Source organism: Ailuropoda melanoleuca, chromosome 13, assembly GCF_002007445.2.
Source record: "Ailuropoda melanoleuca isolate Jingjing chromosome 13, ASM200744v2, whole genome shotgun sequence".
NCBI classification, from domain to species: Eukaryota; Metazoa; Chordata; class Mammalia; order Carnivora; family Ursidae; genus Ailuropoda; species Ailuropoda melanoleuca.
In genome coordinates, this window is record NC_048230.1 from 39,236,933 (window position 1) to 39,262,348 (window position 25,416).

At 47.9% G+C, this 25,416-nt stretch overlaps 3 protein-coding genes and 1 long non-coding RNA gene across 4 annotated transcripts in view; 2 read left to right on the forward strand and 2 right to left on the reverse strand.

Annotated features, from left to right (window-relative positions):
- RAB37 (RAB37, member RAS oncogene family) overlaps positions 1-25,416 on the forward strand; it is a 159,622-nt gene that overhangs the window by 2,310 nt on the left and 131,896 nt on the right. The gene's annotated exons all lie outside the window — the stretch shown is intronic.
- On the reverse strand, positions 256-618 carry LOC117795468. The gene is made up of 2 exons (XR_004619506.1): positions 522-618; positions 256-445 (listed from the first exon to the last, which is right to left on the reverse strand). It is a non-coding gene; the product is annotated as an uncharacterized LOC117795468 (long non-coding RNA).
- Positions 16,672-19,148, reverse strand: LOC117795466 (CMRF35-like molecule 1). The gene is made up of 3 exons (XM_034640309.1): positions 18,427-19,148; positions 17,993-18,142; positions 16,672-17,499 (listed from the first exon to the last, which is right to left on the reverse strand). Exons 1-3 carry the CDS (start codon positions 18,607-18,609, stop codon positions 17,344-17,346), a joined length of 489 nt encoding a protein of 162 aa, XP_034496200.1. The 5' UTR covers positions 18,610-19,148; the 3' UTR covers positions 16,672-17,343.
- TMEM104 (transmembrane protein 104) overlaps positions 20,219-25,416 on the forward strand; it is a 118,702-nt gene continuing 113,504 nt past the window's right edge. Inside the window, exon 1 of the mRNA XM_034640611.1 lies at positions 20,219-20,245. Within this exon, the coding sequence (XP_034496502.1) occupies positions 20,219-20,245 (27 nt within the window). The remainder of the gene's footprint in view (positions 20,246-25,416) is intronic.

The following is a 25,416-nucleotide window of genomic DNA, read 5'->3' on the forward strand; positions in this document are numbered from 1 at the left end:
TAACGTACGTGTAGAAATTTTTCCTTTTCATGCAATGTTGATCACCTCCTTCTAATACTATTGTATTATTGTGAATGACTTTTTAATGTGATCCACCTAAGAAGCTTTATGTAAAAGGGTAGAATATCAACATATTTGTATTATTTTTAAGTTTGCTAAATAATAGAATCCGAGAAATTCTTGTTGATTCATTTGAACATATTGGCCGTGGGAAGCAGGGCTCCCCTCCGACATTCCCTGCTAGGAAGAATGATCTTTTAGATGAACTTTTTATTGAAGTATTAAAAACACAAGAAAACCCCAAATCATATATATATTCCCTGATGGATTATCACAAAGTAAGCACCTCTGAGCAACCACTAAAGAGATAGAATCTTGCCAGTTTCCCAGGAACCCCACACATACCTCTTTCCACATACTCCCCCTGCTCCTCCCCAGAGGATACCTTTATAGTGGGGGGGGTATCATTTAATNCACATACCTCTTTCCACATACTCCCCCTGCTCCTCCCCAGAGGATACCTTTATAGTGGGGGGGGTATCATTTTATGGTTTTTTTTAATATTTTATTTATTTATTTGACAGAGATAGAGACAGCCAGCGAGAGAGGGAACACAAGCAGGGGGAGCGGGAGAGGAAGAAGCAGGCTCACAGCAGAGGAGCCTGATGTGGGGCTCGATCCCATAACGCCGGGATCACGCCCTGAGCCGAAGGCAGACGCTTAACCGCTGTGCCACCCAGGCGCCCCCATTTAATGTTTTGACAGGGCTGGCAGATTTTCTGTAGGATAGTTTTAGGAACTTGCTAGGGGAGAGACACTCCTGTATGGTGGATAGAAATCCCAGCCTGGGAATCAGACAGACCTTGATATGACTTTGAATGACATCTATGAGCCTCCATTTCTTATCTATAAAATAGGAATAATATTACCTGGCTTATTGTCTTTTGAGGGAAGATGTTAGATAATATAATATAAATATGTAGATGTGAATATGTATTTCTCTGGTATATAGGAAGCATTTAATAAATGGTGGTTGTTATTAGGACGCATATCTCAGGATTCAGAGCAACTTCAATAGATGTCACATTGAGTGCCACCTAAAAAAATGCATTTTTGTGAGAAGATCAGCAGCTCCGTACACAGAAACACACACACACGCACGCACGCACGCACGCATTCTTCATGGGCACAACCCCATGGGATTAAGCTCACACACCCACCAACAAGACTTCCCTGTGGACATCCCAACCCTGGTTTCCTAAGTTGAATATTTCCTTTCTGTGGGAGTTGAAGCCTGGAGCCCAATAAAACCTCTCATTAAAATGCACTTATATGAAAAACATGCCAATATCATCAGCCTTGGGTGGCACTTGCACTTTAGCTAGTCCCGAGAGTTAGAGGGTGACCCCTATGAGTCTGAGTAACTCTTAGCATATTCCTGGAGTGTGGGCTGGAAGCTGGGAACGGCTTGGAAACATTGAGTTCATCCATCACATGCTCGGAGTTTTTAAATAGAGTTGCTGTTGTTCTCACAAATCTGAATATTTGATGCAACTAAATAATTGAAAACATGTGAACAACCTTGCTGCTCTTTTGCTGAGAGAACTCCTAGCCCTCTCTTGCTACCAGTGTAGTCTTGAGATCCACCGAGGGCAATGGTGTGACCTGGAAGCTTCGGAACAGCCCACAGACTGGATTCTTGTGGTGCCAGGGCGTGACCGTAAACTCTAGAAACAATGAAGCCCAGAATTTTGCCCCAGAGATTAGTGAATCAGGACACAGAGACCTCAGTTCAAGAGCTTACTTCCGAATTTGCCATCACCAGGGCTCTGATGCACGCAGATGCCTCTGTTGTTCCAAGAGGGGCAAATAGTTACTAAATCAAAGTCACGCTCCTCTGTAGCGTCTCAGAAAGACCATTGACCAGGGGGCAGAAAGATGTGGCCTGTCCATCCATTCATCCAAGGCTTGGTCCTTGTGGGAAAAAAATTGAATTATCAAGGTCTCTGTACTACAAGGGGTTTCTGTTCCCTCTGACTCTGCTGTAACACCTCTTCTAGCTGAGTAAGAAAGGCCAGAGATCATCGCTAGTAACCCCCTCTTCACTCACACTGTTCCTTCACCTCCCTGATCTACTGCTCATCCTGTGATTTCCACACCCCCAAGTGGACCACGCATCTTATCTGTTCATTCAGCAAACATGTATTGAGCATGCCCAAAGCGTAAGAAACTATGCTGGGTATTACAGAGAAAACACACACACAAATTGTTCCCACTTTCAATAAGCCTGTGGCTATAAGACATGCACGTAAATTGCTATAATACTGTATAGACTCTCAGATGTGCCCTAGGAAACTTACAGGAAGACACAGTGGGATAACCCAGGAAAAAAGGGTTAATTCTAACCTCAATTTGAAATGGTCTCTGATTAAGAGTTAATATCTAAGAGAGCCGGAGTTCCACATACCAGCCAGCCTTGCTCTCCCACTGGGTCATCAACCACAGATCCTGGAGAAAGTTCTGGATTTGGCAGCATTTTACTTCCCTGCCAGAAAATTTTGCCAAGGAAACAGCCATCCCTGCAGAAGTCCATATACTGTTCTGTTTCCCTCTCCCATTCTTTATCCCTCGGGAACTTTTTTCTTTTTTCAATTAAACAATGTTCATGGAACACAAATTTGTGGTAAAAGAATCCCAATTCCACGGGAAAACCTGCACCCTACAGGGGAAGAGATTTTTACTTTCAAGTGAGTTCATCGTACCTCAATAAAGCAGTGTCGGTTTTGTTTTGTTTTGTAGAAAAAATATATATAATCAGAGTGAGAGCGTTAGCTTCAGTTATTGCCACATTTCCAACCTCAGCTCAGGAACAAACAAAAAAGCCAGGAAACATTAGCTGCCCGCTGTCGAATGTTTCCATTTGCTTGTTTTCCTTTCTTGCTTGCTCTGGAGGCTTTCAGATAAATAAATGAAGTGTGTGTTACGTCACTGAGGACCTCTGGCCATCTGGGACTGCTCTGACTGATCTGTCGGTCCTGCCCAGATCCCAGCGGAGGCAGCTGGCCTGGGGAGTGGCGCTGGTTGGTTCTCTCGGGTAACCTTAGCAGGAAATGAAGGTGACTCGGTGCAACATTTCAAAGCCCGTTTTCCAAACTCTTCAGGTTTTCCTCCCCAAGCACTCGTCCCTCGAATTTGGAGTTCCTGGGTCTTTGGGGAGAAAATATCTGAGACCCACCAGTGTAGGTCCACTAATATTTCCTCCTATAAGCTGTTTTGGGGAGTGGCTTTGACTTCCTTCGTTTCAAGGGCAGGAAACCCAGCTTTGTTGGAAGTAAACAGAGGCGAGTACCAGGCTACACGGGAAATTTGAAGTGGCTCTAAACTTACCCCAGTGTGCTCCTTGCTTCCAGCCTCCCCTTCTCAGGCAAGAGAAGCAGTCCCTGGAGATGGCAAGTGAGGACGGAGCTCACAGCTCCTTTGCCAACTCGCAGAGCACTCAGGCAGTCCACTTCCCCAGTTGGGAGCAGCCCTGGACCATCCTCCCACACGCCAACCAGGGCAGGTTTTCTGGGGCCAAGTGAGGGAGCTCCAAGCCAGCTGAACAACAGATCTGGAAATGTTAACCCCTAACTGACCCTGCCAATCAAAACCTCCCCACACCTCACCCCGCTCCTCAAGGTAGCAAGGTCATATGAAAATAATTGTTAGAACAGGCAGAACGTGAGAATCCCCTAGCAGCTGATTCTTGTTTCACTGACCTTGATGCCAAAGTCTGCTCCCTCCCTTCTTACTTGTGTTTCTGCTCGCTAGCAGACAGTTTTGACCCACCCACGTGAGGGTGTTGTTTAATACTTTGTGCTTCTGCAAATGGCCTACTTTTTTTTAAGCTTTATTTATTTATTTGAGAGAGAGAGAGCAGGGGAGAAGCAGAGGAAAAGAGAGACTCTCAAGCAGACTCCGCACTGAGTGCAGAGCCTGATGCAGGGCTCGATCTCACCACCCTAAGATCATGTCCTAAGCTGAAACCGAGAGGCAGTTGCTTAACCGATTGACCCACCCAGGCGCCCCTCGAATGGCAGACTTTTAGGTGTCTTGAACCACTGGCCCTCTGACCTTGGCTGCCACACACACCTCCTCTCCCAAGCTATAGGCAGAGCCAGTGATATCCTTATCCCTTATCCCTTATCCTTCCTTATCTTTTGTTGTTAAGGGCCTTTTAGAGGCAAAACAAACCTTCCTCCTCTTCCTCCTCCTCCTTTCCCTCCCTCTGCCGTTTGAATTTTGCATCCACACCACTCCCGGAAAGCCTGCTTACTAAAAAGCAGATCTGCCATTATCAGAGCAATACCCCCACGGGACTGTCAGGAACTGGTAGACTTTGCTTCTTCCAGTCCCTCCCAACATCACATAGAGAAGTCCTTTACCTTCGGAAGGAATGGTGTTGCTGGTAGGGACTCAGCCCAAATGAAGCAGGGCTCCCTCTAGCCCCTCAGGATCCTCCCCCTCTGTGGGGGGAAGTCTTCACCCAGATTCTTCTCCCTTCTCCTGGTCCCCTTCTCAGGTTCTAGTAGGTTGTGAACTCAGAAGTACAAAATCATCTCCGCGCGATAATCTAGAAGGACCCAGTGAGACTAATAACTGTTAGTAATAAATGATAAAAATTAACACATGGTTCATCAGTGGAGCATTTTGCAGTTTATAAAATACTTTAATATATGCTATGACACTTAACACTTACCACACGCTTTTTCCAGGAGATGTTATTATTAATTTCATATTATAAATAGGGAATGGAGGCCAGATGGAAAAAAAATAAGTTCCTTGCTCAAGGTCACAGCAGGTAGGTAATCGTGGGAATTTAAATAATAGCAGCAAAGCCCTAAAAGCACTTATGTGCCAGGCACTGTTCTGAGCCCTTACACTGTCCAATCCTACAACAACCCTATTTTAATCTCACTTTAAGGATGAGTAAACCAAGGGTGCCTGGGTGGCTCAGTTGGTTAAGGGTCCGACTCTTGATTTTGACTCAGGTCATGATCTCAGGGTTGTGAGATCCAGCCCTGCATGGGGCTCCATGCCCAGCACCGAGACTGCTTGAGATTCTCTATCTCTCTCTCTCAAATAAATAAATGAAATCTTTTTAAAAAGAAAAAAAGATGAGTAAACAAGCCACAGAAATATTAAGAAACTTGCCTGAGGTCACCCAGCTAATAAATGGCAGAGCCCAGACTCCAACCCCAGACAGCTGGAGAGCCAACGGGGCAGGGCCAGGGGAAGGCAAAGAGCTTTGCCAAGGGAGTCACATGGCCAAGCCGGCGGGGTTGGGGGGGGTCCACAGCAGTCACATGTAGGGTGTCAACAGCAGTCCAGGGTGTAGCCCCCAGCTCTGTAGGACCAGAGCCTGGATTTGCCCACGCACACAAGCGTAGATCCATCTCTCCAGGCACACTCGTGTAAATCAGACTCACAAGACTGATGTATTGCTCTAGACGCCAAACCACATTATAATCAGGGATTGTTTACTAAGCATGAAATCCAGAAAAAGAGAGACTTGGGGGATTCAGACGTCTCATGAAACCGGGCTGATGTGGTGTGATGGTTGGCTACACTGTGAGCACAACTTGGATACTCCTGTAGTCGCCCCTTCTGCCTCGGACATCTCTACGCTGACCCCTGCCTCCCGGGCTGTACTTAATCCTAATGTCAGGGGAAGAGGGCGTGCTGTTCTCTCCAGATCTCATTTCCTGCGCTCCTCTAGGAACCGCTTGCCTTTGAGCTTCAGAATGCCCAGGACTTGACCTGTTTGGGGGAGACGGGGTGGGGATGCTCCCTCTTCAGGACCCTTCGTCAGACACACTGACATTTGTCATCTTATATCTCTGCTTCCATGTCTCTCAGTGCCCTTGTCAGGGCCTTAGGGATTTGGGTTTCAGGGGAAAGAACCATGAAAGCAGCAAAAGGCGATTGGGGCCATTTCCTTTTTTTTTTTTTTTAAGATTTTATTTATTTATTTGACAGAGATAGAGACAGCCAGCGAGAGAGGGAACACAGCAGGGGAGTGGGAGAGGAAGAAGCAGGCTCCCAGCAGAGGAGCCCGATGTGGGACTCGATCCCGGAACACCGGGATCACGCCCTGAGCCGAAGGCAGACGCTTAACGACTGCGCCACCCAGGCGCCCCTGGGGCCATTTCCTCATAGCCCACCACCACCCCATCCCACGAGCCCTCCTTGAAACAGGATGTCACTGGTTGAGAATCTTGAGAATGAATTCAGCCAACTTCCGCTGGGCAGTATGTGTTTCTGAGCATGTGGGAACAGGACCCATTCTCTACCCCCAAGGAACTGAGTGTGGCACGCTGGGCAAGTCCCTGGGCTGGCATGGAGATGACTCAGGCCACGTATGACTTTAGCCCAATATGATACATGAACTTCAGTTTCTGTGAAGACTTCTTAAAGGTCATAAGAAGTAGGAAGTGGGCCCTTGGGAACCAGGTCAAATGTTTGCAGCTCCCTCAGGCCACCAAATTCTGAGTCCTGACTCAGGGACTGATCTCAAGTGCTGCAAAATCCACAGCTCCAGGGGTGGTCCCAGGGCTGAAGGTCAGAATGGCTCTGGGCCCCCAAAGCAGGAATTCCTTTAAGTCTGTGTCCAAGACAGGGAGGAGTCCCCCAGTGTACTTCTGAGGAGTGCCTGGAGTAAAGATCCATGGCCCAAGCTTGGCAGAGTTGGATAAGTAGAAGCAAAGCTGGCAACTCCCCCCCAAAACATCTCCAAAGATTTGAAATGATAAACATCCAAATTCAAAAATGCCAGGGTTCTGATCCCCAGGGATGACAGGTTGGCCGATGAAGAGAGGCTTGGGAAAGACAGAGGCAAAGGGCCAGGTGAGCTCTGCAGTCATGCCCTCTGCAGTCATGCCACTCCCCCATGCCTGAAGAGCCAGGTCTCCTCCAGATGTCATAGTGCAGCACCACAAACACATGAGAAGAGAGAAGACCACACAGAGTAGTCCCTGACTACCACCTGTCTGGCCTACCTCCTCCCTTGTCCACCCTTCCCTGCTCACCCCCTGCCCTGCTCACCCCCTGTCTGCTCACTGATTTGCTTAGAGCAAGAGGCAGCTCATTACTAAAGAAGAGAAGGGACTTGGGGTGTCAAAAAACTAGGCTTTTATCTTGGCTCTGCCTCTCACCAACTATACTTCCTTGGTCATTCCATTCCAACAGCCCCTTTACAGTTTTCAGAGCACTTGCCTATAAGCTGTCTCGTCTGATTTCCACAGCCCAGCGTAAGTAGCCCAGGCATCACTGCTGCCTGTAAAAGGGGAACTCACGTGGTCAGGACTGTTTTGGTTGCCAGTAACAAAACCCAAGTCAAACTATCTTAAACAAAAAAACAAACAAACAGACAAACAAAAAAATTCATTGGCTCATGTAACTGAGAAGCCTAGGAATGCTGCTCAGTGGGATCCAGGAATTCAAACAATGGCATCTGCCTCTCTCTGTCTCTCCACATTCTTCCTTCTTTTTTTTTTAAATTTTTTTATTATATTATGTTAGTCATCATACAGTACATCCCTGATTTTTGATGTAAAGTTCGATGATTCATTAGTTGCGTATACACATTTTTCCTTCTAACTCGGCTTTATTCACAGTAGATCTCGCCGCATGGGGTCACATGACTGCCAGCAGCTCCAGGTCACAGCCCCAGGGCTGATAGTTTCCACTAAAGTCCTAGATCTAATGTTTATTGGACTGAAATGAGTCATGTGCCCACCCCTGGAGGGGGAGTCGGTCCCACCCAAGCCCTATCATCCATCGGTGGAAGAGAGTGGTTTCCAAGGAAAATGAAGGTGTGTTAGCTGTAGGCTAGTCATGCAAAAACAAGAGGACCCCACGGTAATTCCAGGAGAAACTGGATCCCAATATATATATATATTTTAAGTAAGCTCCCTACCCAGTGTGGATCAAGACGTGGGCTGAGATCAAGAGTCAGTCGCTCAACCAATTGAGCCACCCAGGAGCCCCCCCCCCTTTTTTTCCCTTTTCCCAATATTTTTAAATCTTTAATGAGAAGTGACTGAAAAAGAATCAAACTGAACTTGTCACTGTCCCTGAAACTGGTCTCGTTTCATCCCATACATGGTGTCATTCAAGACTGGATACCCAGACTTAGAATGTTAATAGCCAGACTTAGGTAATGAACTGATGTCACCCTATAAAGCTTATTGGGGGTGTGGAGCCAGACCTCACCCTCTGGGTGAGAGTAGACTTTCCTTTAGAGGAAACAGATGACCCAACTTTCAACCACCCCAGAAGGAAGTCAGTGTGGGGGCAGCGGATGAGGACACAGGAGGCGAGGCTCAGGCTGGAATGAGGGGAAGTTCTTGCCCTGGTTTTGGGACCCAGGTCAGTCGGTGTGAAGACATCTGAATTTTTCCAGTGTGGGTAAACTACGAGCAATCTATGGCCACATGAAGGCAGATGAGAACTGAGAGGGGAGCCTCCCAAGTAAGTCCAGCTTCGTGGGTGGGCAGTCACATGGGGCTCCACCTTTAGAAGGGCCCTATGATTGCTTTAGTGCCCTGCTGTCACTATCTTGAGATCTTCTCAGTGTTTTTGCACAAGGAGTCCCATATTTTCATTTTGTGCTGCACCCCAAACTGTGTAACTGTTGCTGCTGTCAAATAGGAACCCCTAGAGGATCCGGGTGCCTGGGTGACTCAGTCAATTGGGTGTCCAGCTCTTGATTTTGGCTCAGGTCTCCATCTCAGGGTCGTGAGTTCAAGCCCTGAGTTGGGCTCCATGCTGGGCATGGAGTCTACTTAAATAAGAAACAAAGAAGAAAGAGCCCCTGGAGGGTCTGAACCCAGGTCTGGGCAATAGTTCTGACCCATTCTCTTGGGCATATCCCCTTCTTTTGATCTCACCCCATGCCTGGTTTCAGATGAGCCAAGAGGAGCCAGAGAAAGGCTATCTCATGCTCTGGGCAGAATGGCAAAGGAGTGATCAGTATATCCCCCTGCCCCCAGGGCTGTCACTGCGTCACCAGTGATGTTCACTGGCAAGGAATGGTTATGCCCAGCACAAGAGCAATCTGCAAGGGTCATGGGCAGCAGGAAGCATGTCATAGAAGGTAGATCAGAACACCCAAAGGTGGACAGGCAAGGCTTCAGCCTCAGGGGTAGATGCCTGCCACACAGGGCTGGGGAAGAAGTAAATGAAACTTGTATTTGTCACTTGAGCACTGTGTTGGACAGTCAGCTTTTGTTGGCTATTAGTTAATCATAGGAGCCGTTTATATTAATACCTAATTACAAAATTTGGGAAATGCAAAACGAAGAAAAATTACCTGTGATGCCACTGTTTCAAAACCCGTATCTTAAATAAAAGTGGAATTGTTCTCTAAAAATATATATACAGTTGACCCTTGAACAATATGGGTTTGAACTGCGCAGGTCCACTTATATGCAGGTTTTTTTCAGTAAATACCGTAGAGTATAGGATGGTATTTCTCTTCCCTATGATTTTCTTAGTAACATTTTCTCTTCTCTAGCTTACTTTATTGGAAGAATACAGAATGGAATACATATAACATGTAAAATATGTGTTCATCAACTGTGCTATCAACAGGCTTTCAGTCAACAGTAGACTAGCTAGTTAAGTTTGGGGGAGTCAAAAGTTATATGTGGATTTTCAATTGCGCAGGGGTCAGCACTCCTAACCCTCCCTCCCACTATCGTTCAGGGTGGGCTGTATATATTTATATCCACCTCATAGGCATTTTGTCACCCGTATTTCACCCTCATTATTTTTAATGAGTGCATAGTATCCCATTGTGTGGACACATGAAAATTCATTGTAATTCTGAAATGTTGAAGCTTATCTAAAGTTACAGAGAATACCATAACAAAAAAAGAAATGCCCCTGTATCCACCACCCATATTTACTAAATGCTAGCATTTTGCTTTAAAAAAAAAAAAAAAGCCTTGAAGGAGGCTTCTGTGGGGCATGTGAGTGGTAACTCCAAGGGACCTCTCAGAGATAGATGGGATCTGCTGGAGAGATATGGGTGCAGACCCAAGCTCTTACAAACTGGGGACCAGGTGGTTACCGTGGTTGCTTTGAAATCACAGGCCAGAGGGTGTGGCACTTTGGTGAAACTCCATTATGCAGAGGAGTCGATGGACCCCAAGAGACACTCCATGACCGTGATCATCCAAGGCCACTCAGCAAGTAAATAAAAGACAGAACCCACCCGAGGGCGTCTGACCCCAGGCCCTGAACCCATCCGCATTGTCATGCTGGCATGGTCCTCCCTGGACCCCCCGAGATTCTCAGGGAAAGTAAGGTTTGACCTGGAAGCTGCCCCCTTCTGATGCTGACTTCCCACAATTCTAGTGCAGTCTTGGTGACAATTTCAGCCTGGTCCAGGACACACACTAAAGCACAGTCCATGCCAGTGGGGGACATTCATTTGCAATGCAGACTCAAGACTCTGCCTCCAGAGCTCCAGATGCCATTGGAAAGTAGGCTTACTGCAGTGAGTCACCGTTAATTGGGTCTCAAGGGCAGAGGAGCCAGGCAACATGACGTCCTGGGGATTTGCCTCCATGAAACCCAACTGCAGGATAGCAATCCCAGGAAAGAAAGCCTAGCGTTAACTGACGCCAACACCACTCTGGGAAAGACTCCCCTTCACTTTGCCTCCACTGCTCTCTTCCGTTCTCATGTCTCACGGTGTTTTAGGAGAAAATACTTTACCTCTCCACTGCTCCTGCTTCCCTTGCCGAGGGTTTCAGTGGAAGATCACAGGGTCTCTGGGGTTTGGTCCTTCTGCTTTTTGGGCTCATTACTAATGTTGCAGAGGCAGTGTGAAATTTTGAAATGAGGTCATTGTCTGAACTTTGCAGCCCCTTCCAGTGACCAGAGGGCTGGCACCGGGCAGTATGACTGAGACCAGAGGCTGTGACCTTTCACTTCTTTGTCACAGAAACCCTCACCATCCTTGACAGAGGGCAGCACTCTGTGTGGGAATGCCAGAAGGAAACTCTATGTGGCTGCTTTTCAAATAGCAAACCAATTGCCAGATCCTGAAATAACACAAAGGCACAATTGGGCATTGGTTTTATTGAGGGAGAAAAATAATATTACAATAAGAAGAGCTGCATAGACTTGTCAGTTTGGTACAGAATGCTCCGCAATGCGGACTAGCTCGCCTGATGACCTTGATAATTAACATGAAGGCAAGGAGAGTGGGTCAAGGGCTGTGAGGAACCCCTAACCCAGCTTATACAAGCATATTCCTCCTTGGGAGAAAAAAATAAGGCAAATAATGAGCTGTGTGGCTTTGGTAGCATTGGTAAAACTCCATTTCCTCAGTAGGCTGCCAGGTACATGGGTGTCTGTTTCATTATGTTTTATCACATATACACACATTACATAGACTCATCCAATACTTTATAACTTAAAATGAAACAATACACTAAAAAAAAGGCAGGATTGAGGACATCTGGGTTTGCAACACAGAAGATAAGAAGGTGATGGGGAAGGAGATGAGACCCTTCAGAAAATCCCCAGGATGGAATGTTTATGCTGGAACCTGTAGTAAACTCCTCCTCTCTGCTGAAGGTCTAGAATGTCTCTTCTCTATCCGTGACCCTTAGGAACAAAGCCTTACCCCTTCTTTAATTCTGAACCTGTCCTCAGAGTTTCCTTCAGCAGAATTGGGTCAATCGCCCTTTCTTGATACAAGAACTGCACACCTTCAAGATGGAGCCATGTGAGTTTGTGGTCACAATGAGCTGGTTGGGGGAAGGGCTGGTGTTGGGCAGGGGGAATCTGATTGGAGGGGCCCTTTTCCCAACTGATGTAGGGCCACTAAGGTTGAACGACAACCTTAGTCAGTGTCCAGACGAAGAGGATTACTAGAGGCCTTTGGGGAAACCTAGGCCACACCAGCTGGGATGTAGTGGAGAGAATCCATGTCCAGAGAACGGTGTGAATGAGATCGATGGCTGCCAGCCTTTAGTCCACATGTGACTACCAGCCCTGGACAAAGTTTCAATCAATTTATAGGAGATTACACACACACGGCCTAAACCATTTAAGCAGAAAGCTATCAACTGTCCTTTCTTAGGAAACCTGCCTACTATTCTGGCTTGGGTGTGCTCAAATGTCCTTTCTTTTATGAAATTAGGGTCATAACAGATAGTTTAGTAGAAACTTTCTTAACCAAACCCTCTCTTCACCAATGTACCAGATTAGTCAACACTCTTCAATCTTTTGGTCAACCATGCATACTAAATATAATAATGTCAATTAATCCATGTATAAACTAATCAATTAAAGTGCAAACGAAAAGGATATTGACCAATGTCATAAGGGGGTAAACAAAAAAAGAACGGTCTTTTCTACAAAAACTAGATTGAATGTTTTGGAAAGACTCAATAAAAGCATGTCTTTAAAAAAAATTCTGTCAAAAAAAAAAAATGCTGACCAGGGGCACCTGGGTGGCACAGTGGTTAAGCGTCTGCCTTCGGCTCAGGGCGTGATCCCAGCATTGTGGGATCGAGCCCCACATCAGGCTCCTCCGCTATGAGCCTGCTTCTTCCTCTCCCACTCCCCCTGCTTGTGTTCCCTCTCTCGCTGGCTGTCTCTATCTCTGTCAAATAAATAAATAAAATCTTTTAAAAAAAATGCTGACCAAATTAGGAATGAGTGAGAGAACTGTAAAATACCAGGAGGAAAAACATAAAAACAAAGAAAGATTTCGCAATCCAATTGCTTCATAAGTGTCTAGAATGTCTTGCTTCATGTCAGAGAAACTGGAACAAGACAATACAACGTGGGCAGTTAGTACAGAAACAGCTATGAGCTCTTCCTTCAGCAGACCCGTACGCAAAGACAAGACTTAGGTCTACATCAGAACACTAGCGAATTACTACACATTTTGCCATTCTGAGTAGAAAGAAGTCACTTAAAGAAAGAATACATTTCGTTTACAATTCCCTGATTTAAGCAACTTTCTCAATGATTTGACCAATTCTCAATTCCATTTACATTGGAAAAGAATGCACCTAGCTGGTAAAAGAAAAGGCTGACCACAAGAGCAATCTCTCCCAATCTAAAAAAAGTATCGGTGCATGATATCAACTGATTCCAGCAGTCTAGCATTTCCAAGGCCAAGTGGCTATAAACTCTTATTTCCAAGGTGTCAAGCAAAGGTAGGCTTTCAGTCTCACTTCACTTCAACATTTATCTCAATCATGTATTTTGAAGATTACCAGCTGAGTATATTTCTCTCCCTCAACTGATTCTCAAGAAGGCTTCATCGTTGGGGCACCTGGGTGGCTCAGTCACTTAAGCATCTGCCTTTGGCTCAGGTCATGATCCCAGGGCCCCGGGATCGAGCCCCACATTGGTTTCCCTGCTCAGCAGAGAGACTGCTTCTCCCTCTGCCTGCTTCTCCCTCTGCCTGCAGCTCCCCCTGCTCGTGCCCTCTTGCTCCTTCTCTGTCAAATAAACATAAAATCTTTGGGGAAAAAAAAAGAAAGTTCTGTCTTCTAGAAGCCAGTAATATGCATACCGCTGTTGAAAGGAGACTGCCCCAAACTTACAATTTTCTTAAGTGGGATCCTTAAATAGTAATAATTTAAAAACCAAAGGAGGGAAACCCCAGCAACTTTAGGCAGGCTATAAATAATTAAGCACTCAGTCAGAGCTGAGTGGTTCAATATCTTGGAGTTTGAACAGAATGTGTTTTCCTAGAAACTATAGAGCAAAATCGCCCATGTCACTCTCACTCAGACACAGGAACCATATCTGAACTTCCTTATTCTTTTAGTAAAGGCGCTAGTGCAGCACGTTTAATCTCCTTTAGCAAAATCTTTACAGAGTGGCCGGATATGGCTGAGACAACACCAAGATCCCAATCTACAAACATGAAACCGTTTCCTTTCAAACTGCTTGCATATGTTTGCCTCCCTTCCCCTGGCCCTGACTACTTCCCCCCAGTGCTCTCTAAATTTCAGTTCAAGCTTGAACAAGTTGGGCTGGATGCAGGATGGATCCCTACAGTCATGACCCAAACCCGAAGAACCCAAATGCTTCCCACGAGGACCACCAATCAGAAATCTGCTCAGTCCAGCTGCAGAATGTACAGTGGACCAAACAGCTTTCACAAATGTCATGAGCTAGTCAACCCCACCTCTCAGGACATGAAAAGTTCTGTTTTCAGAGAGCCACCAACCCAGACGGTTGGAATTTTGGATCAAAACATTATCTCTGGTAATATATCTGGCAGACTTCTTTTTGGAAACTTGAATAAGGCGATCAAAAGTGATCAGAGTGGATCTGTCTTTCTAAGTGGATTTGCCTTTTCTCAGTTCAGCTAGGCTGCCAGAACCTTCTATCTCCAGCCCATATCTACCGTTGAGATAAAGGCAGAAGCAACCAGACTCCTCCAGCTAAACCCAACTGAGCTAAATTCTAGTCTTCCCGGAGTTTCTAGATTTACATCAGAACTGTCAAGGCACTAACCCTCAGTAGTGTCAGTGATTGATTACCAGAAAAGATGAATTCCTTACTATCCAGAATAACCATGTACTTACAGGTTCTTTTTGGTGCTGGCTGCTTAAAAACTCAGCAATAAAACCACTTTATGCACAATGGCTAAAACGGCACAGCGATGCGCTGGCCCAAGGCTTTCTGTTACTCTTATACTTCAACTCGTTCTAGTGTTGCTCTGCTCTGAGATTTTTCACTTAAAGATCCCTCTGTAGCCACTTCTTGCTCAGGGTCAAAACAGTCTCACTGATCCAACCAGCTTAAATGACCAGCCCAATAATATTTAAGTTTGCTAGGCTCTGCAAATTTCCCCAGGATGGTACAGCTCTTGAAGTTCTAGGGAATCATCTTTCAGGGAGTGGGAGCAGGAGCAGAGAGCAGTGCATGCTGGGATGGACATCCACCAAGGCCACGTCTCCCAGACCACCTGGGGTGTCCATAGCTGTGAGAAGTCGGGCAACCCCAGGACACGCTAGCAGCAGCCCGTAAACATAACTACGGCCCCTGTACCAGCTGGGGCACCTGCCTGTAGCCCGAGGCTAGCTCATCATTTCTTCCCAAGCCATGACTCCTTTCCCTGATGCTTCATCCCAGCGCCCACCAAAAGAGACAAGTGAAGTAATAGAGTTTTGTCCTCCAGTCAAGAGGAATCATGGTCCCTCCTGTCTCCCCTGGCTTTAGGAGGAGAGAAAGAAATCTCTTCACTTCATGCTTCTGGGAGTTTGATACTGAAATTCCTTAGGTGGTGGCCCAGGACCCCCTCCCTAGAATGAAAGACACAGGTAGGTGTCCCCGCTCCTGAAAACTTGCCCTGTGCTCCCATGCCTGGACCATCGCATTATTTATTCATTCGAGGCAACATATGAACACTCAAGAATCCACGATGTACGAAACCTTAAAACGGGGGATACAGCAGTGAGCAAGACTAAGTCCTCACCTTCAGCAGCCTACAACCTAGCGGAGAGGGGGAAACAGTAAACCCACATGCCGGTAAATAAGTTCATAAAGCTGTGCCTGCTATGAAGAAAGAAAAACGGGGCCACAGGACAGAGAGAAATTGGAGGTAGGGGCGGGGGCTACTGCCATTAGGGCGGTCAGGGGAAGTCTACACTGGGAGGAGACACTTGAGATGATGAAAAGAAGCTAACTAGTCACACATCCGTGGGGAGAACATTCCAGAAAGAAGATACAGCGAGTGTCAATGCCCTGAGAAAAGAGCAAGCTTCATCTTTTTCTTTTTTTTTTTTTCTTAAGCTTCATCTTTCCAAAAGGAGAGTGGCTGGAGCTGGGGTTGTAGGGGCAGGCAGAAGAAGCCACCAGAAGGTGATAAGCAGCAAGTGACCAGGACTGTGCTTTAACAAGATCACTCTGGCTGCTAGAAGGAGAATGGTCTCTGGGGCCAAAAAGGAAGGAGGGGCAGCAGGCAGGGGACTGGCTGTTTGCTTGGACTTGGCTGGTAACCATGGAGACAACGAGCCATGCCACCATGCTGGGATTCAGGACATACTCTGGAGGGAGGGCTGCCAGGACTCTAGAACAGAGGTGTTAAGCCCAGCATCTGTGAATACTCGCTAACTATCCCTGCACCAGTAGCACACACACTCCCTCGTCCTTAGACTTGCCGTGCAGGACAGTGGCCCAGACACCAGACTTGGGAGCCCAAATGCCCAAGTTCAAATTTCAACTCGTCCGCTTCTTAGCGATAAAACTTGGTACATCACTTCTGAGAAACAAACTGAGGGCTTCAGAGGGGAGGGGGGTGGGGGAATGGGCTAGACCAGTGATGGGTAGTAAGGAGGGCACGTATTGCATGGTGCACTGGGTGTCATACGCAACTAATGAAGCATCGAACTTTACATCAGAAACCAGGGATGTACTGTATGGTGACGAACATAATATAATAAAAAAAATTAAAAAAAAAAACTTGGTACGTCACTGAACCTCTCTGAACCTTGATTCCTCATCTGTAAAATGGGGGCAATGGTAAAGATGCCCCCATAGGGTTGTTGCAAGGATTCCGCTGGTTACTGGGGGTAGAGCATTTAGGGAAGGTGCCTGCCACATAGAGTGTCTGTTTCCTGTTGATGCCGTAACAAATGACCACAGGTTTACTGGCTTCATTAACACAACATCAGCTTATTCTCCTACAATTCTGGAGGCCAGAAGGACAAAATTTGTTTCACTGGACTAAAGTCAGGGTGTTGGCAGGGCTGGTTTCTTCTAGACCCTCCAGGGGGGAACAATCCATTGCTTGCCTTTTCTGGCCACATCACTCCAACCTCTGCGTCTGTCATCGGCTTCCTTCTCCTCTTGTGACCTTGCCTCCTTCTTACGAGGACCCTTGTGATTACATTTAGGGCCCACCTGGAAAATCCAGAATACTCTCCCCATCTCAAAATTCTCAACTCCATACATTCGCACGGCTCCTTTTGCCATATTCACAGGTTCTAGGGATTGGGACGCAGATAACTTTGGGGGCCATTATTCAGCCCACCACACATGGTAAGCAATAAATAAAGGTCAATTATTAGTAGTATCATTATCATTATTACTCCCTTGGCAGCTCCAGAGCATATTCCCAACCCCCTCCCAAGCTATATGGGAGATAAAGGGATGTAAAGAGACCACCATCTACCTCCCAAAAGCCCCCTGAGACCAGGTTGAGGCTTCAGTCACGGTTGGTCCCTGTGAGATGACTGGGGGCAGAAAGCAGACAGAGCAGGAACATGCTCACAGGCCTCGTGAGGGGTTGGAGAGGGGAGCCTGGAGCTCAGGCTAAGGTCTCCTAATGCTGCTGTATTCCATGGACTCCTCGTGGCTCCTGCTGGGAACACGGGCAACGTGGTAGTTCATGTTGCAGTAGGTTGGCTCCTGATTCAAAAGCTCCCAAGACAGAGCCGCGTAGGAAATGTCCTCCTTCGGGAAAGGGGCCTGTGATAAAGATGCCCAAGGCGTCAGAGAGGCAGGCAAGAGGCTTTGCCCGTGGAAGGAGGAGGCCTTGGATGAGGTGGGGGCACAGGGCCTTCACGGCTTCTGAAGGCTACTCCCACACCTTCCAGCTCCCGCCCCCTTCACTCTGCCAGCTCTCGGAGCTCCAACCCCAGCAGAAGACCCTCCCTCAACTCCACACTGGGGCAGCACACTTCACATGGAATTCCACGCCTGTCCAGGTCTCCGCTGCCCAACATAAGGGCCGTGCCTGATGAGACTCTGAGTCCCCCAGGGCTGAGGCCTGCTATGGAGACACTTTCAAAAAGCCAAAGTCTGGGGGAGTTGCACAGGCAAGTCTTTCAATGGCTGTGGCTTGGCCCAGCGCTGGCCCCTCCTCCTCTGTGACCCCCCAGGCTGGAGAAAGCCCATCCTCAAAGTGGGGGCAATGGCAGATCTGGTTCCAAGCCCCACAACAGCCCCACCAAGTACACACCATGGTGACGTATTCCACTTCCCGCTGATCATCCAGGGCAGAGGAGGTGGGCTTTGTGCAGGCCTTCCTCTGGGAGGGGTCGTGGGAGGTCCCGGTTGACTGCAGGGCCAGATTTGCATAGCAAAGGTCCCCCTCCGGGGGCTGGAGCACCTTGGAAAGAAAGCCCAGGTCCTCTTCCTTGGAGGGACACAGACCCTCCCAGCTTCCTCTGCAACCCCCACACCTGTCCCCTTCCAGCTCTCCCCCATTCTGGCTGTTTCCATCATCCACCCCCCATCCTCCCATGCCCTGCAACTGGGCCATAAGCACACAGACACTTGGGCACATAGTTTGTCTGATACGTTTGGACCTCAGTGCTCCTGGGAGAAGGAAAATGAGGACAGAGAGAAAGGAGCTGTCTGGGCTCTCTGGTCTGACCTCGGGGACTCTCTTACCTGCTCTGGGGATGTCCCAGCAGCTAAAAGACAAGAACAATCAGAATTAGAAAGCCCATCCCTAGACTCGCAGGGCTCCCAGGTCTGGGGAAGAGAAATCTGGAAGAAAAGAGGTGAATTAGCCTCCAGGATCAGAGAGATGAGACCTGGTTCTGACTCCTCAGATGACACACTCTGTGACATTGGTCACTTCACCTCTCTGAGCTTCCAGTTCTCCACCTGAGAAATAAGGAGACCTCGCCCATCTCCCCCACATCACAGAAGGGCAATTAGCTGATTGGGTGGCCCTGCCACCAATCAGCGTCCCTGGGGTTAAGTTCCCTTCCGTGCAATTGCAGGCTCAGACTAACTTCTGCCAGAAGTTCTGCCTGGAATGCCCCCATTTCCCTACCGGTTTGGTCATTCAGGAGTCAACTCAAAGTCGCACCTGCCTTCCCAGCTGCCCAGGGTGCTGAATCCCTCCCTCCCCAGCTTCATGGCACTTGCTTTATATCTGTCTCGTCGCCTTTGTCCCCAGAATTCCAGTTACTCTTCAGGTGGGCTGTGGGCTGTCAGGCAGCTGAGCCTGTCCCCTCCTTGCATCGCTGGTGCCTGGCCAATCCTAGCACACGAGTGTCCCCTCCAGGCTGCCTTCTGAGTGAGGCGCACAAGCTGGGTCAGCATCTTATGGACCAGTTTTCAAGTGCTTGTGGTTCCTGTTTCTCTCTGCCCACCCACCCCCCCCCCCNCCCCCCCCCCAATTTTAAAGACAACACAGAAATAAGAAGTTCTTTTCTCCTGGTTTTTAGATTCAAAAGCCTAGATATTGAGGAACGCAGAAAGTACTTAGAACTTCGGTTGCAGACATATACTAGGGAGGAAACGTGATAAGCAAGAATGAGCCCCCCCCCCTTGACTACAAGAGTCTCCAGGCTGCAGCGGGGGAGGGGTGCTGGAGAGCGCCCCAAAAGAGCTTAGGCCCTAGTGAGTTCTGAGGAGGGAGTGCATTTACCATGAGAATGTGGAAGCAGAGCCCGCCACCAGCCTCACACTGCCACCCAGCCCAGCCCCAGCGCAGTCAGCCCAGCCCCAGCGCAGTCAGCCCAGCCCCAGCGCAGTCAGCCCAGCCCCAGCGCAGTCAGCCCCATCTGATCACCTCTCTCCTGCCGCTTCATCCTTCTCAAAGCCAGGAGGGAGGCCATCACCAGGAGAAGCAGCAACACAGCCAAGATGAGGGGAATCAGGATGCTGAGCTTCAGGGAGTTAGTGCTGGAAACAATAAAAGAACACCGTGCAGCACCCGGGCCCACCTCCTGCTTCCGGGCCACACCCCAGCCACCTGGTAGCGGGGAGGGCCACATGCCTTTTGACCTGCAAGCCTGGGGTTTCTAGCCTGGGAACCCCACTCTTTGGCGCCCTCAGAGATGGTAAAAAAAAAAAAATTTAAAGGAGAGGAGGGTTCCGCAAGGTTTCTGTGGGTCTAGACACCTAAAGGAAATTGAATGCCAACAGGCTCTGGAAAGTTCTCTCTGCTCCTACATTTGCCCTTGCTGTACTGGGTTAAAAAGTGTCCCCCACCCCCACAACCATGTTCATTCAGAACCTGTGAAGGTGACCTATTTGGAAATAAGATCTTTGCAGGCATAATCAAGTTAAGATGAGGTCCTACTGGATTGGGAGGGGTCCTAATCCAATGGCTGGCGTCCTTACAAGAGGGAAATTTAGCTTCACGCAGCTACGCACAGGAAGAAGGCCATGTGACAATAGAGGCAGAAATTGGGGTCACGGTGCCACAAGGCAAGGAGTGCCAAAGATGGCCAGCAGCCACCGCATTCTCCCTGTAAGCCCCAAGAAGGAACCAACCGTGCCGACACCTTGATCTCAGCTTCTGGTCTCCAGACTGTGTGTAAATAAATGTCTGTTCCTGAAGTGGCCTGGGATGTGGTGTTAAGGCAGCCTGAGCCTGAATCTAATTCAAAGACTATCTCTTATTCATCACTAGTCACAGAATTTGTAGAATAAACTCATCAATGAATGAATTAATTAACTCTATCTGGCACATTATTTATCTCTCAATTGTAAGTACCTGGAGGACAGACAGCTTGATCATTCTGTCCATCTTAGTATCCTCTTGTATTCCCCATGACAGTGATAGGCATGAGTGGGGGCTCAATAATTATTTGTTGAGTGAATGAATGAATGAATCCATCTCAGGCTGATCAAAGACCCTAATTGATACTGACATACAGCTTTGATTCATAAAAAGAGGAAACTCCTTAAGTATTACTCACTAAAAGCAGGTTAGTAAAAAAGAAACTTTTGAAACAGAGGGCAAATGGGAAAGGGGATAGAAGAATTGGGACCTCCCAACCAGATTCTACAAGAAGGTCCAGCAAAGGAGATCACGGAAGGTCTAGCAAGAAAGTCAAGAGGGCCAAGGAGGAGATGGAAAAAGGCCTCTCAGCTTCCAAAAAGCCACTTCAGCTGCATTGGCTGGACAGAGTGCTAAGAAGCATGAGAGAGGTTCAGTTTCTTCCTCTATGAAATGGGCAATTATATGTGCCTGCTTGTCCTCATGGAGCAGGGTCCAAGGATTAACAGACAATGGACAGAAAAGCCCTCTGTGAACTGGCAGGTGCTCTCGAGATGAGGCAAACAGTTGGTACTGCTGCTCTTGCCATAACGGTAATTAGGGGAAACAGGGTGTCCCCAAGCCCTCCCTGTTCTCCTGGTATTTGGACCAAGAGCCATCCCTGTGGCCTTATGGTGCTGGGGCCCACACACACACACTGGCCACGCCATCTGCACTGACTGTCAGCTCATCAGTCTCCCACCCTGCACTCTGAGCTCCTGGGGGGAAGCTCCATGTCTATGCCTCCAGAGCTCAACAAGGGGCTGGCCATGCAGAAGTTAACTCAGTAACAACAGGATAGAAGAATGAATGCACCAGTGCTCCAGAAGGAAGAATCTGGGGGGCTCCAAGGACACTGTGGGGTCTGATATCAAGTGGGAAGAGCCCCTGGCATCCTCGCCCTCTCAAAGGAGGCAAAGGGTCTAGGGACAAGCCCTGGCTGGCCCCTGGGACTGCAAAGCGTCCCCCCATTGGAGGAATTTGAGCCAAGTAGACCACAGGAAACAGTGCACCAGAGCTGGCTTACCTGCCACGGGAGTGGTGGCTTGTCTCAGTTGGGGGGCCTTTGGTCTCTGCTGGCTCTGTGGACACGGTGGTTGAGGTGGTGGTGATGGTGGTTGATACTGTAGTTGGTGCTAGGCATACAGACCAGATTATACGCTATTCAGCCTGCTAACCCGCCCGCAGCCCTGCACGTGGCTTTGAGTCTGGGGGGAGCCTGGAGCTGGGCCATGGGAAGGGCCTATAGCCTGGACTGCTCCTATCTCCCTGGCCACTAGGAGACTCAGCCTCAGAGGCAGGGAGGACTGGGTACAGGTTCAGGGAGGATTTCGAGCAGGCCCTGGAAGGATTAGAGGGGGCCTAATGTTACCACAGGGCAAAGGCAGCTGGAGTTCAGCTAGACTTGAAACCCTCTCCCTGCTTATGACAAGTTCTCTGCCAATGCCTCCCCCAGTCTCATTTATCCAGAAAGGACAGGAGCAGAAGGAGGGGGGCTGGCCCGGTGGCTAACACTCCCAAGATCTGTGACTTCTAAGATCAGGACCACCTGTGACCAAACTCATAGTGTTCAGGAAGAACCTTTACTTTGGACAAGTTATTAAGCCTCTACAGTGAGGATAGTCAGATCTCAGGAACATTTTCCGGATTCAGTGAGACAGTGAATGTGCTGCACTTTGCCAACAGCAACACGCCTCGGAGGTTCAGGCAGGAGGGGGGCTCTGCGGACTCCGTGCTGTCCCCTTGCCACAAGCGCCCTGGGAGCTGGTGTTACCTGTCTGGGGGTCAGAGAAGCAGAGCCGAACAGACCAACTCATTCAAACCAAGGCAGTGGGACCTCTAAGCTGCCCGTCCCAGGAGTGTTTGCAATCTAGAAGTACTTAGGAAGAGAGCATCATTAAGCCCAAATGCGTATATGCCTTTTAATGAGATTTCAGGCACCAGAAATGCACCCTTTTGACTGGGGAGGCCTTTTTGGACCTCAGGAATCAACCACAGCACCCCCACTGTGCTGGGCCTCTTCCCTCTGGGACTGGGTATGGAACAGGGGGTGGGAATAGCAGCTATGAAGTCCCGGCCCCAAAGTCCAGAACGAGCAGGGACGTGTGGGCACCAGAGGTCCAGGAAAGCAGTGACAAGAATTGGGATCTCTAGGTTGCATGGAAGAAGGTCTCTTTGGTCCATGGCCTGAAACTGGGACCATCACCTTGATTCTATGGACAGTAGACTCAGGCATTGTGCTGTGCAGAGAAACACGTGCCCAGAAAGGCTGGGTCTACCCTGGAGGAGGTACCGGGAGCCATGAGAGCAACTAAAAGAAGCCCTGTCCCTCCCAATCCAAGGGGTCATTTGGGGTCCTAGAAGAACTCAGGACTCAACCCCCCTGGGTGACAGTTCACTCTGAGTGACGCTTAAGTCATTGGAGAGGAACCTCAGGGACCGTCATAGAGCAGGTTCTCAAGAGATACATCCACACACACATGTATTCTTACCTGGGTCAATGGTCACTTTAACTTTGACCCCAAGGTCAGTTCCAGTTCTCTCAATCCCACACCAGTAAGTGTCTGCATCGTTCCACCTGAGCTCCTCCATGGTCACAGTGAACGTGAATGATTTCTGATCATCCTGGATGGACGTTCGGTCACTCTTCACTTCCTGCTCTGACCCACTGGTTTGAATGAGAATATGGCAGCCTGACCACCGGGCTCCTCGACACCACCACTTAATGTAGGCCTTCCACTTGGGTCCATAGCGACACTGCACGGTCAGTGAGCCCCCAACTGGGCCTCTGACTGCTTCTGGACCCGTGATATCAGATGAGCCTGGAAAACACAAACCCGTGTTTCTGTCACACCCCACCCCACTCCGAGGGCAGAGCCACAGCCTCCTACATCACAAATAGCCCCAATAAACCCAAGAGCCTGATGAGTTGCGGAACAGTCAAAGAAGGAATACACCTTCCACAAGACAGACCTTTGTCCTTCAAAACTCCACTGGGTCAAAGCCACCACAGAAATTACCGAAGAGCACAGCTGTACATCTCAAAGAAACAAAAACGTCCACACTGAGCAATGACAGCTTCTGATAATCCACCCCTCCCCGTCCCCATGGCCAACGTCATCTGGAGAGCAAATGACCCAAGGGAAGGCACGGCCCCAGTCCACTTCAGCCCATTGTCCTCATGCAAGTCGTGGGCTCTGTGGTTTCAGATCTTTTCATTTTTTTAGAGTAGCCAGGAATCCGGATTTTGTATGGAACTTCTTAATTTTAAAACACTTGCCTCATTCGAAACATCCACACCAGCAGTGGAGCGTGGCCACGCAAACCCCAACTGCCAGCTGACCCTAGCTATCAGCATCAGCTCCAGCTCTATAGTCCTAAGGAAGGCTCTTTTCTGGAATTTTCTTTGCGCTGTCTGCTGAGGTTTGATATGAGATGGTCATTTCACACAATTAATCTGGCAGATTCCCATCTTTTCCACGTGCTGAGATCAGTACCTAAATAGAGTAAAGGAATTTCTGTGTCTTTAGAATCCTAAGAAATTATCTACAAAACTATCTGGCAAATTCATTATTGGGACAAATACTTTGATTACTGGAAATCGTTTTCCCGCTGAATATTGACTATTCAAGTTCTTTGATGGTTCTTGAATCCGTTCTATTGTTTTGGTTTGTTTTTCCCAGAAAATTAACCTATTTCATGGAGTGTGTATTATTAGCATAAATTCCTGCATTTAGAAAGTATTCTTTTATAATTAAAATGTCCGTATCTGTAATTATGACACGTTCTGACCACATGCATCTATGATCGGTGTGGATTACACCTGCTGTGGGATGTCCTCCTTCTGTTTCTCCTCCCCTCCTCCTTGTTTTTTTCCTGCATTAAACCACTTTTGAGATTAGTTTTTATTGTTTTTATGTCCTGTTATTAATTCCTCATATGTGGGATTTTATTCCTCTTCTTTCCTCAAGATTACTACTTGTCTTCCAATTTACTAAGTTAAAGACAGTGATAATTTTCTTCCTTTCTAAAATGAATTAAAGTGTGTTTAAGGCTAAGAATTTACTTTTGTCCATTTTTAAAAATTGAGATATAATTCACATATCATAATTTTACTCCTAATTCTAACGCATATACTCTGGGGTTTTTAGGCTATTCACAGAGCTGTGCAGCCATCACCTCTAATTCCAGAACATTTCCGTCACCTCAAAAGAAACCCTGTACCCCTGATTCGCTCCCCCACTAACCTACGCCCTGTCTATAGATTTCTTTATTCTGAAATCTACGTTTCATGTACACGTAGTCATACAATGTATGGCCTCTGTATCTGGCTTCATTCACTTCGCGTAATGTTTTTAAGGTTCATCCCCATTGTAGCGCATGTGGGTACTTTGTTCCATGGTAAGGACAGGTCACATTTTGTTTATCCATTCGTCAGTGGATGATATATGGGCTGTTTTCACTTTTTGGCTATTGTGAATAATGCTGCTGTGAACATGTATGTACTACCGGTATTTGCACGGAGATATGTTTTCAATTCCCTGGACTATAGCATACCATAGGACTCTAAAAAGGCAAGTGGGGAGGGGAAGGGTTTCCTACAAGCATTGCTGGGTCCTGTCACCTCTCCCCGTGCTCCACCCAGATAAACTCAGGGAGATTAAGAAAGTCAACATAGGGGTGCCTGGGTGGCACAGCGGTTAAGCGTCTGCCTTCGGCTCAGGGTGTGATCCTGGCGTTACGGGATCGAGCCCCACATCAGGCTCCTCTGCTGTGAGCCTGCTTCTTCCTCTCCCACTTCCCCTGCTTGTGTTCTCTCTCTCGCTGGCTGTCTCTATCTCTGTCGAATAAATAAATAAAATCTTTAAAAAAAAAAAAAA